This window comes from Aulostomus chinensis, chromosome 24 (genome assembly GCF_037954235.1).
Source record: "Aulostomus chinensis isolate RoL2024-O1b breed Wild chromosome 24, RoL_Achi_v1.0, whole genome shotgun sequence".
NCBI lineage: Eukaryota > Metazoa > Chordata > Actinopteri > Syngnathiformes > Aulostomidae > Aulostomus > Aulostomus chinensis.
The window spans coordinates 8,682,448-8,696,122 of NC_141343.1; the positions used below are offsets into that span (position 1 = coordinate 8,682,448).

Sequence of the window (13,675 nt, forward strand, 5' to 3'; positions counted from 1 at the left end):
TGAAAGGGTGTCGACAGCAAACATGTTTCAGACGCATTTCAGAGTCGTCGGTCTGACATCCGTCTCCTTTAAACCACTTCACATCCATCCCCCGTGACATTTGTAATTGACTGAGTCTGGATGTAGTACAGTGGGCTACTCTCCAACATGCCAAGATATTCTTTTACTGCTTTGTGTTCCAGTTGTGTTTGTGGATATTGCATTTCAAGTTTAAACACTGAGGAAAAATGCTTCAACTTTTGCAGCCAAAAAGGCAGCTGAACTTGACATACTGTCGGCGCACAGCTGGAAAGATGCTACACCGTCTTCACGCGTTGGAGCCCATGCCTCTCAAAAGCAGGGTCAAGAGGTTAACACTGACAACACGCAGGCCATCTACCTAAAATATGTTCACGTCTGTGAGTGATTACGGGTGTGCGCAATGTTCTAAAAAGACTGGAAGACAATGGATAATTTTTTTTGAGGGTCACAACCCCCTGCAAAAACACTGTTGAATTAGTGATCTTAATTTGATCCACATGTTTTGAAAGCCGAAACTTGCTGCAAGATTAAATCCTTCAGTTCAACATTCAAGCTAGCTAAGGGCTAAACCGACTCTACTCGTTGAAGTCTCTCACCCGGGCAGCACAATTTCAAGGACTATGACCAGGAATCAGACTCTCTTTGGCTTCATTTGCCACTGATATGAAAAAGGGCCCCGCAGTTGATGCTGTTCATAGTTCTCACACATTGGGGTGTCAGTTAGCTGGCTTTGTTGGCGACGTGATCTGATTTACGCTAAAAACTGGTCATACTTTTGCGACGACAGAACAGGAGAGGGTCTAATTTGTTTGAGCTATTCCAAGCCTGCAGCTTCCTTTAGCTATTTTCATGGTTGCTTGTTTGACAAGGCTACCGTCATGACCGTTGTTCCAGTCTACATGGGTGCAACACCAATCTAAGATGCTGCAGCTGCAATTACCGCGGTAGGCAGAAGAGAACGGTGGTCATGACAGTCGCTGGTACCGCTGCTGTGGACATCAGCGGGAAGCGTGGAGAGTTTTGAAATGAGCTTTGCTAGCTGCTAATTTTACTGTTGGAGCTCTAACTGACTGGCTGCTCAGATTTGTTTCCTTCTATACAACACGTCAAAAGCAAACAAGACAATACAACATAACATGACAATACAAACTGTACAAACCAAGTTTGGCAATGATAATGATAATCGTCAAAATACATGAAACCGTAATTGTACTCGTCTTCTATTTCACCATGATATTGAATGATTTTTTTTTTATTTTTTTTTTACTGGCGAGGCGGAAATGTCATGGTTTTCATTTTGGAAAATCGGGTCACCTTAGGTTTGTAGCTGTCTTGACTTGACTAGTAGTTCAACAACTTGCCTCATAATCTAGAGAGCGAGTGAGCAAAGTCTGGCGTATTGTTGTCCCTTGACATCCTTCCACTGTGACACAGTAGAAACGGGCTTTCAGCGACATGGGATATGGAGCACAGTTAGCAACACCCAGCATAGATATCCCAGCAGGAAAAAAATAAATAAATAAAAAAGGAATTCAATTAGATTTGAATTTCCCATTAATGGTTTTAGCGATACCAGATTAACATTTCCATGGGCCATTGCCTCACTCCCAACATTGTACATCTCAACCCGAGCTGATTGTGACCAACCGCCCAATACACACACACATTACACACCACTGACACCCACACAGCGACCGACCACCGACATTGACTTCTTTTAATCTGAATCTAAATGACTTCATTTGCTTTGCCTCTAAAACAATCCTCTCAGGCCAAATAAGGGTACCACCGCAAAACTCGCTGGTTTCCATTTACAGAAACGTGGCAAAAAAAAAAAAAAAGAAAAGAAAAGAAAAGAAAAAAAAAGGCAGATCTTGCAAATTAATCATGAGATCTTAATGCATGAAAAGTTAAAAGCGGTTCCCACTATCTTAAACATGTGCCACAAAGCTGCAGTGTTAATGATTCTCTCTAAGTAATTTCAGTTAATTTTCTACCGCCAGGAGAGCAAGAGACGGAGCCAGGAGAACGAGGAACAGATCTAAAAATAGAATGACAAAATCAGAGAAAGGAACGGACAGAGAAAGCAGAGCGTATGGGGGGGAAAAAAAAGGGTGCAGAAGAAAGGTTCCAGGGAGTTTAGAGAGAGTAAAAACTGCTAATTAGTGTGAGAAGCTGGATAAACACAGAAAATGACAAAGTCATGAGCTTTTATCGCAGTTGGCTGACAGGATCTGGCACTTAAAAGGCAAAAGACGAAACAGGGATACAAAACCACGCCAGTCAGAAAACAACATAAATATGATTTGCGCTGTGTCCGCAAACACACACTTTCCCTAATGATACAATGATACAAACTCACCCAGAGCGGCGGGTGCGAAGAGGCTGGCGAGGACTAGCAGGCGTGCGGTCCACATGGCCTCCTCCTCTTACCGCCCGCTGCCGAAGGTCCCAGGTGAGGTCAGTACTTAGTTTTTGGTTGGCAAACGCCCGGATTGGGTGGTGCTTCTTTTTTGGTGTGGGTCTCTCCCCTGCGCCACAGTTGTAACAACACAAGTTGCGTCGCACTTATGCCAGATGTCCTCCAGTATCTAGCAGGAGAAAAACACACACACACACACACACACACACACACACACACACACACACACGTGTTAGCTGAAGACTTCTCAATGCCAAATGAGGTTTTGTGATTACTGCGGATTACATAAAAACTTTGAGGCTGATTTTCATCAAACTTGTCTGGTTTTTCTTTGACTTTTGACAATGCCTTAAGCTTCCCTCTCCAAGTCTCGGCGGCGGTACGCGTTCCCCGAGTGACCTCTAGCTCCTTCACAGGACAATTCTGCATATTTCTCATGATGAAACACAACACGTGGATCCTTCAACCTTATGCACAGCCATTACACGACTGTGGGTGTCAAGTTGTCATGAAGCTCACACAGAGCAGGTTGCTCAATCTCAAGTCAGCCGAACTCACACCAGGTGTGATAAACCAAACACCAAAGACGGTGCAAACACACAAGTGTATTTTTGGATATTCTGTTGTTTGCTCTTTGAGGCGTTAACGCCCCCCCCCACACACACACACACACACACCACACCACACACGCTTTACCAACAAATCACTTCCACAGAGAGACAAGGAGTGAGTGCTGAAGTGGCGAGCTACGCATGTGTGTTTGCGCGCACACATGGTCTCCAGACCTTGTGTGTATTCTTGCGAGGCCTGGCGATATCTGACAGGAGAAACGTGGCAGTGTTTTTTCTCTTCCTGTGGTCACGAGCCACAATTCCACAGTCGTGAGTTTTTGCACCTGTTAATGTATTTGCTCGACCCCAGGAACGACAACTGCGTTTGCGGATTTCGCTCCCGAAAATTCCGCAATGAAACAGAGCGACCGTGACCTCCTTTAATCTCATACATCAAAACACTGGATAAATCATCGTCGAGCCATCCAACCATCCATTGTCTTCCGCTCATTCCTGTTAAGGGTCACCGGGGGGGTGGGGGGGTGGAGCCTATCCCAGCGTCAACAGGTGAGAGGTGGGGTTCACCCTGGACAGGTCACCAGTCCATCACAGGACCAACACATAGAGACAGACAACCATTCACACTCACAGTCACACCTACAGTCAATTTAGAGTATCAATCAGCCTCGTCCCCTCTTGATGTCTTTGGACTGTGGAGGAAGCTGGAGTACCAGAGAGAACCCACACAGGAACAGGGAGAACATGCAGACTCACACAGAAAGATCCCCTGCCAGAGCTGGGACTCCAACCCGGAACCTTCTTGCTGTGAGGCGACGGTGCTGACCACTGCACCACCGTGCCGCCTCATCGTCGAGCAATTCCAACAAAATGCATTGCAAATATTAAATTTACACGCTACTGGCATGCGGTTAACGCTTAAAATATGTTGAATGAGGTAAAAAAAAAAAAATACAGTCAGTGCAAATATATGAAACAGACGATAAATTATCAGAGGTCCTGTGATCTGATGAGATTCTTAAAATAACCCCATCAATCCCATATCATAATATTACATCTAAATCAGCTTTAATGATTAGACCCTTTATTATCCACTATCAGTCATGATCCGCCGCAGACATATAATCTCTGCAAGCCCGAGAGTGTACACAACGCTGCTGTCCTCTGCACAAGCATTATCCTTGCACACTCTATACTGCATTTAATATTGCAGGGAGATAAAACCATTGTGGAACAGAAGAAAATCTGGTTACAAAAGGTCAAAGCATGCGCATTGCATCAAAGGACAATGCACTTGGGAAGCTGACTGACATCAAATATTCAAGATACACCAACAATGCATTTTAAATGTCGTCTTATATCAGACGTTCCCAATCCATTCTGGTACGCATTCCTCATTCCAACATTTCATGATCTAACTCTTAATCCTAAATAAATACATTTTTTAAAAAGCCTAGATGAGATCTTTTTTTTTTTTTTTTTTTTGAGGAGATAAAAGATTTAAGAGAAGGACAGTGAGCCTATCACAAGCAAACAGACCGTTCAGACAGTATAAAAGTGATGCTTTACCGAAAAGGCATCGGTTGTTTAGTGAATTATTCTTGAATTTGTGACTGTTTTGTCCCAGCCTGACTTCCTGGGGAATTCAGACATTTTAAAGAAACGCCAGCCACATGTACATGCACATGTAGCGAGATTAGCAACAACAGAATCACACAAAACATCCGTTTTCAGAGTCTCAAATCCATCGCCAGTGAAATCAGAGATGTTTATTTTGTCCGGTTGTTCACTAAATACTCCACAAAAACTCATTTTTTTCGTTTTAATGAAACAGGGGATGGTGTGATTTTGACGATGCATTTGAACTCGTCTCCCACGCTCAGTTGAAACCCTTCCTTCATCTGCACAGAAGCCGAATGACCGGCCTGCAATCCGACTGATGAACAAGGTGGGATTTCAACTGAATGCGTTACCGTTATGCTAATTCTGTCGAATGTCACTGGAACTCTTTTAACTTGGTAGTTTTTAGTGTTTGTGACGTATTGAGAGAACGGCTGGATGAAGACGCCTTTGAATTATTATAGATGTTGCGTTAAAGACTTTGTAAATGGCCATTTTTTTATTGTCTTCCTGTTTTGTTTTGTTTTTAACCATTCGATCTCCATAAGCTTCGAGCAAAAACATTTACATGAACATTTTCTGTATTTCCGGTTGAACCAAACAGTCACGCAGGGTGACAAAAATTGTTGTGAATTTAATACATCTTGCAGTGTGGAACAGAAACCCAACTGATGATTTTCGGGTGAAGTATCCCTTTAAGGTCTTTGCTCAGTGCATGAATGTACTAAACTGAATACCTCATCCGAAAAGCAACTGTTGTTTCCAGTGCTGTATGTACACAATGGCAGGACCGTTAAAACAGCAATGTGACAAAGTGTATTTCATCCAAAAAAACAACAACAAAAAACTATCCTTGCGAGTAAACAACGCTTTTAATAAAAACACCCAGACAACTGCGAGCGCGCTAAATCAAACATGACACCAAATCGAACCCTGCGACTCCCAAGACAAAAAAAAATGATTTAACAAGTAATGACATTCCACTGCCGAATCAGCCCGGAGGTTTCATATTGTCGGGGAGTTTTTAAATAAGAGCCTCCAAAAAAGTCTAATGTAAGGTAGACCGGACAAGGTAACCTCCCGGTCATACTGGCGGCATGACTGTTGGCTTGTTTTTGTACTCAAACAAAAGAAGAAGAAAAAACAAAAAAACAAATCAGTTACCATCGTGAGCAGTAGGACAATGATAATTTGCATGTTCACCGCAGAAAAGTGTGTGCACCCATCTGTGTATGCGCGTTTGTGTGTGTGTGTGAGTGTGTGTGTGTGTGTGTGTGAGTGTGTGTGTGTGTGTGTGTGTGGGAGAGAGAGAGCGAAACAGTCTCCACTCCGGTATCACACAGCATCACCGATAAAGTAGAAACTATACTTGGACAGGTGTTACTTCGAAATTATCACATAAAATGAGAAAAAAAAAACAACACTTTGTTATCACAGTTGTTAATTTGTTCTTAAAAAAAAAAAAAAGACAGAAAGAAAAAAAAAAACAAAGGAAACAGTGTAGGCTTCGGCACAGGAAGCCACCGCCAAAAGAACGCAGCATAAAAATACATATTTATGACAAGGGTGTTGGACTCATTTCAAGGGGGGGGGGGGGGGGGGGGGCAAGAGAGGTATAGTCCAGCGATGCCAACTTGTCTTGTATTCCAGAAGGAGTCTTATGATACATTACGGTGCTGACGTTTCAAGGGTACTTGTACAGAGGGGGATTTAGGATAACTCCCTTAGATAAGATGGCCAACATTTAGCCGTCCGAGCAGCGGCTGAGGCAGATGTTCTCAGCAGCATCAAGGAGAATCCTTTATCGCTGCTTCGCTTATTCTGGCAGAGCAACTTTTTTTTTTTTTTTTTTCTAATCAGTGATATTTGTTTTTTGGTGATTTTAGAAGTCTTGACCGCGCCAACGAGGCCCGGATTAAACCTGACGGTGTTAGTTAACGGACACTTCTGTCTCGTTAAATCAAAGCAGAGACGGGTAGAGGAGACGGCGAGCGCGGTCATCAAATTCTCATCTCATGCGCTCAGACTTTCCTGAAGTTAGTTAGCTGGCTGGAAGGACTTTTCCTGATTGGAATATCTTCTGGTATTACATTGGAACCAAGTTTCCCAAACTGGGTTGCGCCCATTCTTTCTTAATTCTCCGTAATCCTCCGACATTCTGAGAAAATCTTGCTTCCACTCTTCCTCTTCCTCCTGCCTAGAGTAGAGTAGGGTCTCCTAGGAGTATTGCAGCATTCCATTAACCTTGGATGTCGGAAGAGGCATCCTACCTGAGTTAACTGTGCTCCAGCGGAAGTGAGGAGAAGTACAACAAAGCAGCAGACATTGATAACATTCCTTTTTGTGTTCTGGGCATATTAACATGATAGCAACAGTTCTGTGTACACGGCAGATTTGTTGTGACAAAATTAGACAGAAATGTGCTCATAACTACATTTTCAGAGTGGAATGCAGCAGTTTGTCCAGTTCCTTCTGGCACGCAACCGTGTTTCCCAACTTGCTTCAATGCCATTGTTATGCTCCCAGGCTCTAAAATGTAACATCTCACGAGCCATCCATTAAGGTAAATGGAGCGCCAGCCTAAATAAAGCAGATGAAATACAAACACAACTGTCTAAACACCAGGGTACATCCTTCTTAGTTTATTTAAATACTGATTTATTATTCATCAGCTGTGTCGATAACAATAAATAAAAAAAAACAAAACACCTCTCTGAGAAGGCATTGAATACGCTCACTGTTTCAATTCAGATTTAAATGCCAGAAAAGAGGCTTTGTTCTGCCGAGTTACTAAAACACACCTCCCGCTATCCTGACACTGATGGCGCACAACTAGGTGAGAGTGGAACATGTTATACTGTAATTGGGCATGCTGTGTAACTTTGCTTCGCTGACAAAACACCTGATACAAATATTTCTCAAAAATTATGATGTTTTTATATGGAAGGGAAAAAAACAACACACACACACACACACACACACACACACACTGCGTTTTGGAATGAAGAGAAGAGCATTTTCACGTGCTATTTTTTTTTTGGCGTATCCTTGTGATATTGAACCACTGGATTCCATGTGAGTCGCCGTGAACTTTTGAGTGTGGAGCCGCGTCATTGAAGCCTGGCGGAGCAATAAGCTAAATGGATGTTCAAACATCATTGAGAATTGTGTCATTTTTGACTGTTTTTACTAAAATTTCAAGTGTAATTAACCCCCCCCCCCCCCCCATCAAATTTCCAGTTGAATTAAAACAGATCTTTGGGGTGGAGACTGACGATCGTTGCTACACGTGAGCGTGAAGTATTAGAAAATGTTGATTTATTGCGTCAGCCGATGATTTGACGACATGTAGTCAGAGCCTGACTGAAACTGTACTGAACTGATGTTCATGTTGGATTCATGCCGACACATATTGTGTTTTGGCATTGATTTTAGGCAGGCATGTCTACGCTTCAATCTGCGGATGTTCCATAAGTTACGGGTGAGATATTTTTCGACGCTGAACAGTCAAAGAGGTACAGTCTTTAGTTGAAAAAGAAAAACAACCCGTTTCTGAGTGAATCTCTGCTGTTTCGGCTCTGGGAGATGATGATAATTACCCATGCGCTAACTTGTTTGGAATGTGATGCAACCAGCTGTCACAGGCTATACTGCCACCTACTGTACCGGAGGTGAACATACTCCTGGCAACGAAGAGATTCATCGCTCCAACAAAGTGGCCTAAATGAGTGACGTGCGTGTCAATCTACAAGTCGTCCATTTCAATCCGTGTCTGACAACACATTTTCTTTGTTTTTCTGCACTGCCACCCCCCCTCCCCTTTTTTTCCCTTGACATATATTATGAGATAGCCATTAGGGTGACACATCACCACCCTTTGACATGATTTAATCTTTCACATCCTGACCTCAGGAGACCAAAGATGACTTTCATTAATTCACATAGCTCAAAGTGAAACGTGATCCTCTGTGTTATCTGATGGGGACGTACTAAGTATGATGTTACGAGTCACGCCTGCTTGAAGCCCTCCCATATTAACAATATGTAATGAAGTGGGATCGTGTTGCCGGGTTAAGTACAGTGTCTCCCATTTTCAACTGTTCCATGTCCAGATACTTATCACACCAGCAGTGAGGGGCTTAATAATATTTTACGAAACAGATAGTGTGTTCATGCAAATGCAAATGAAGTGTCTCGTATGAAATTAATATTAATCAGGCACACTGTCTGCATGAAGTTTGATTGATGAGCACTCACTCAGAAATCTTAGGAGATGAGCTGAGATGATTAAAAGTGAGATGATCATTTCCTTCTAGGGTCAAAGATGATTTTTTCCGCTCGGCTGGGCTTTTCAAAACCCCGTCACCGACGGCTTAAAATTGAGCAGTCAAAATTCATAACACTAAACACAGCCGAAATGTCAAAATCGTGTTTTTCTAATGCGAGTTGAAAGGTGTGAAAAGCTGAAGGTAAATGGAGAGTGCTCTTTTAAAGGCAATGCGTGCATCCCTGGAGCTCTCGTACAATTGGTTTTCCACAAGGGAGCCCAGCACAGCTAGCCAGTGACAGGCAGATAATAGCGCTAACTTTAGCCTGCACAGTCTCTGAATGCTCCTATATGATAGGCTTCTTGAGTGTGACTGATGGCTTGGGTTAAATAATGGGACTGTCCCTCCTCCCCTCTGTGCACACAAAGGAACTGCAACCCTTTCTGACACACAAAACACTTCCCCAACTGCACGACAATAGAAACACGATCCATTAGAGGACATTACACAATGATATATATATATATATATATATATATATATAAACTGAAATATTTAACAGGCATACAATGAGGGTGGTTAACATTCTCATAGGGGAAACGATTTGTAAAAGCCATGCGGATGTACAGTTGCATAAATAAATGCAGATAGATGCATCATTTAAAGGCAAAGCAAATCTGTCTTGAGACACTTCTCCATTATAATGCAAAGCTCAGACAATATCCATTTTCCGTGTCTTTCTTCCATCTCCTCTCCCTCGGCGGATCTTGCCTAATGCAGCACAAATGGATCTTGGACAAAGAAGGAAGAGGTGGGGTAGCAGGCAGAGCAGGAATGAGAGAGGGATGGACTATGAAGGATAGAGGAAGGGAAAGAGAGAGAGAGAAGCATGAAAGATCAGCAGGACAAAGAGGAAATGGACTCGCGGATGAATAAAAGACTAAATAAAAGAGAGATGAAGACATAGAAGAGGGATATTTGCTGGTATCTGAAGGTCATGAATGGCAATGTGATTGAAGCTCTACTTTAACTGCTGTTGCTATAGTGGCTCAGGTGGACTGGTTACCATGACAACCTTACCTGTTGGCCAGTAATCACCAATCTGAAGCGAGTGGCCTGCTCTTCCCACGAACACTGCAAGCCATCATCGTATCTGGCTGGGCTTGGTTGTTTTTTTTTTATTCTCCTTTTTTTAATATTTTTAGATGTGAACCAAAATACGGCGCACTACGTGACACCAGGGAAGAAAACGCCATCATCTCCACAAACGGCAGCGATGTTATCATTAAAAACTCTGACCTCAAACGCAGATCTCACACATACCATATGGATTTCCTCTTAGACAGCAACATCAATATATTGCAATCATGTTGCGCTGACAAGAGCGATTTTTTAGGATACAGGTCAATACTAGTTGGCAGGGTCACGGGTATGATAGATATGCGTTGGTAGAACGTGACCTCATCTATGGCGCCACAGTCAGGACATCATTTTACCTCTGCCAGTGGTGAAGTCCAGCACTCGAAACCAAAAATATTGCATATGAATAATAAAAATGAAAATTGTACCTTTTGTTTAGCGCTTACGAGAAATTGCTAGCATGAGGCACGGATATGATAAACCTGGCAAGTATGATAACTGTGAAGGGTGGGATAGAACAAAGTACAACTATTTTGTTCCTGTACTTCCAGTTTCGGGTATTACTTGGGAGTTTTTACCCTTACCGTTTGTATTTATACAACAAATTGACATGATATACATTTTCAAAACAGGCTTGTAGTTTTACTGCATTCCATGAGAATTGTCTAGATCAAACTTGAGTCCTTTCTTACACAGGTACCTGGACCTTTTAGCACTGGCGGATGTTAGCATTTTCACGTAGCAGCTAGGATGAAGTCAGATATGATGACTGGTTCGTGGCCTTTAGTACTACCACTTACATAAAGCCGCACAGCAGTTTCAAAACGGACAACATATGGTCAAAAGGACGGTTATGGACTGCACGCTGTCCTGAAGCGTCTCAGGAAACACAATACCTGCAATATCCTTTCACTCCCGAAACAAAACCATTTGTCTAATTACCGCCATCATTTGTCTGCTCAGCCTGAACACAGATGAAGTCATGTTCGGAGGGCATCTGCACAGGAAAACACCTCAATTTATTTTCTTTTTATTTGCATTTGCCTCGCACAGGTCTCAATTTCCTTCCACTTTGTATTCCCACTAACTGCATCTGCATAATTTTCCAATAGACACTTAATTCCCTGCCAGATTTGGGGGGTGGGGGGGAGTGTGTGTGTGTGTGTGTGTGTGTGTGTGTGTGTGTGTGTGTGTGTGTGGGTGGGTTTGTGGGGAGAGAATCGAATACACATACAAACAACAACAGCAATTTCAGCTCAGCCTCTGAGTCAGGGGTACTGCAAATTCCAATGTCAATAACACTGATCCCAATAGCGCATGCATTTCAATATAATTATCTGATGCTGAGCCAAGTGCACAATATATAATGAAATCTTAAAAGATGAATTGCATCCTTGGCTGGGCAAATGTGATGCACATTTTCAACAGTGTATTATGTATTACGCAGAATACACTAAATACAAAATCGATTAGGATGTTAATTCTACCTTCCATCTGGTCCTCCTGTCGTGTTTTTGACCAAATATTGCTTCGGTTGTTGTCCGGGTGCCCATAACTGAAAGTGTTACGGATGGAAAGAATATGTTGTAAATGGCCAGAGAGAAATGAAAGGTATGAATTTGTTACAAGAAACCACCCTGGTCACGACCGTTGGGGATTCAAATGGTATCCATCCGGACTCCACTCACAGGGGTGAAGCCCGGTGTGTGCTATTATCGCATCAATGTCCATTAAAATGTAGAATTCATGCATTTAAAAGAGGGAGGGAAGAAGTGGTGAGCCATTGCGAAAAATCAGTCAGGTTACAGTTTACTTTCATTCGTGTCCAGACTTGTAATGTCCTGACATTGATGCAGACTTTAAAGGAACTCAATTGAACTGAAAAACTCTTAAATATGTCACATTGAAGTTTTTGATATAAAATGTCATTGATTTAAGCAATCAGAATTTTTTCTGAAACGGCCAGAAGTGACGTACGTACTGAATTTAAGTTGTTACGGGAAACAAGTCAAACATTTGATTTACATCGGAAATTTGCCTCTATGTGATGTATAGCAGCATCATGGGTGGTAAATGTGTGTTCGCTAGCACCAGCTGGCAGATGCAGGAAGTGATGTTTGCATCACCGGTTAGCTTAAGTCTGTATTACCACTTTAAAGGACAGCCACTAACTGCGAGGGCCTTGCTCATCACTGTTTGCAGCTTTAATTGGATTCCAAGTGACAAAAAAACAAGTAAAGCTCACCATGGTGGAAGTATGGGCTTTTAAGGTGCTTTCTTTTTCAAAAATATCTTCGAACTCCAACTTAATGCAAATCGTGATCCCCTCTGAGGAGGGTAATTTCGAGAAAAAAAAAGAAATCTGGAAAAACAGAAGATTCATCACTACACACTGCTTTTCATTATCTTTATTTTTAGAACTCAACTCTGCCTCTTATTGTGAAGAGTGTCCCAGGTCTTTTGCTATGATCCTAAAAGTGCAAATATCAATATGAAAGTGTGAACGAAATCAATGCGGGAATATATTGTGATGTGTTTTTCTTGCAAGCTGCTATTGATTCACGAGTGCTGCTATTGAGACACACTCTTCTGGGACCCTTTCGTTGTCTTGGAAATTGATAGCTCTTTTGTCTAAAAATACAATATATAATTTCTCCCTGTTTCGAAACGACAGTATCGCATATTGTCTTGTGAGACAACACGATAATTGTTTCCAACGCGCGAGTAAGGTTTTCTCAACATTCACCTGCACTGCCTTCGGTGAGAAAGACTTAAAACCTTATCAACACACTCTCTACAGCTGTAAAGAGGTAAATGAATGAAGGGGGAAAGAGGTAAAACACTCCAGTAGACTCCAGACTTCGTTTACTGTTCACAATAGCCAGTTTCCTGGTGAAATCAAATGTTCTCATTCGCCTTAAGTTTAAAGGTAATAATCATCGAAACATAGTTGTTACAGAGGTCAAGAGACATCCTGTCCAATTTCCTTTTTGTCGGCACCTTTGTGTAATCAAGCAGCTTTTAGACTTTTCAGGCTGAAAGAGAAAACAAGAGACAGAGACAGAGCTTCTCTTGTCAAGGCTTTGAGTGATCGATTAGCGAGTGAGAATAAACTTGAGATGGTCCGGCTGAAAGCTGGAGGACACACCTCTGAACTTCAGATTGATAAGTTCAAAAGTAGAGAAAGGATGGGAACAATGGAGCAAGAGGAAAAGCGGTTAGATTTTTAAACATTTAAGTTGTTGGCTTCAATACTCCTGAGAGTCCGCCCACGTGTGCACGGCTGGGAAAAGAAAAGCGCAGTGGCAAAGTCCAGCAAAGACCTGGTTCCTCCCCAAGAGGTTTTTCGATACCGCCTCCAATGGTCCAGCTTATCAAAAACTGCTCTGAGATAATCATCTATAATTGGGAATTTGGTTTTTCCAATGCTACGGGGAAGAGGTGCCTGCCGAGAAAAGTACGGAGGAAGTGTAGATAGCTGACAGTCAGTGGGGTCCTGCAGTCCCTCAGACTAGTGTAGAAAGAGTTTGATGAAAGTCTGATTGGTCTGGGCAAACATCCTCCCGAGGGTATGTCTCTGAACAAAGAGAGCAATACTCTCCTCTCTTGTTGAGGCAAATGCTCTCAGGGCTGAA

At 42.4% G+C, this 13,675-nt stretch overlaps 1 protein-coding gene across 4 annotated transcripts in view; it reads right to left on the reverse strand.

The window, feature by feature from the left end:
• LOC147238631 (adhesion G protein-coupled receptor L3) overlaps positions 1-13,675 on the reverse strand; it is a 332,737-nt gene that overhangs the window by 189,029 nt on the left and 130,033 nt on the right. For all 4 annotated transcript variants that reach the window (XM_086197913.1, XM_086197912.1, XM_086197911.1 and 1 more), the window contains one exon: positions 2,384-2,612. In XM_086197913.1, coding sequence (XP_086054039.1) covers positions 2,384-2,438 — 55 coding nt within the window. In that variant the 5' untranslated portion in view covers positions 2,439-2,612. The remainder of the gene's footprint in view (positions 1-2,383; positions 2,613-13,675) is intronic.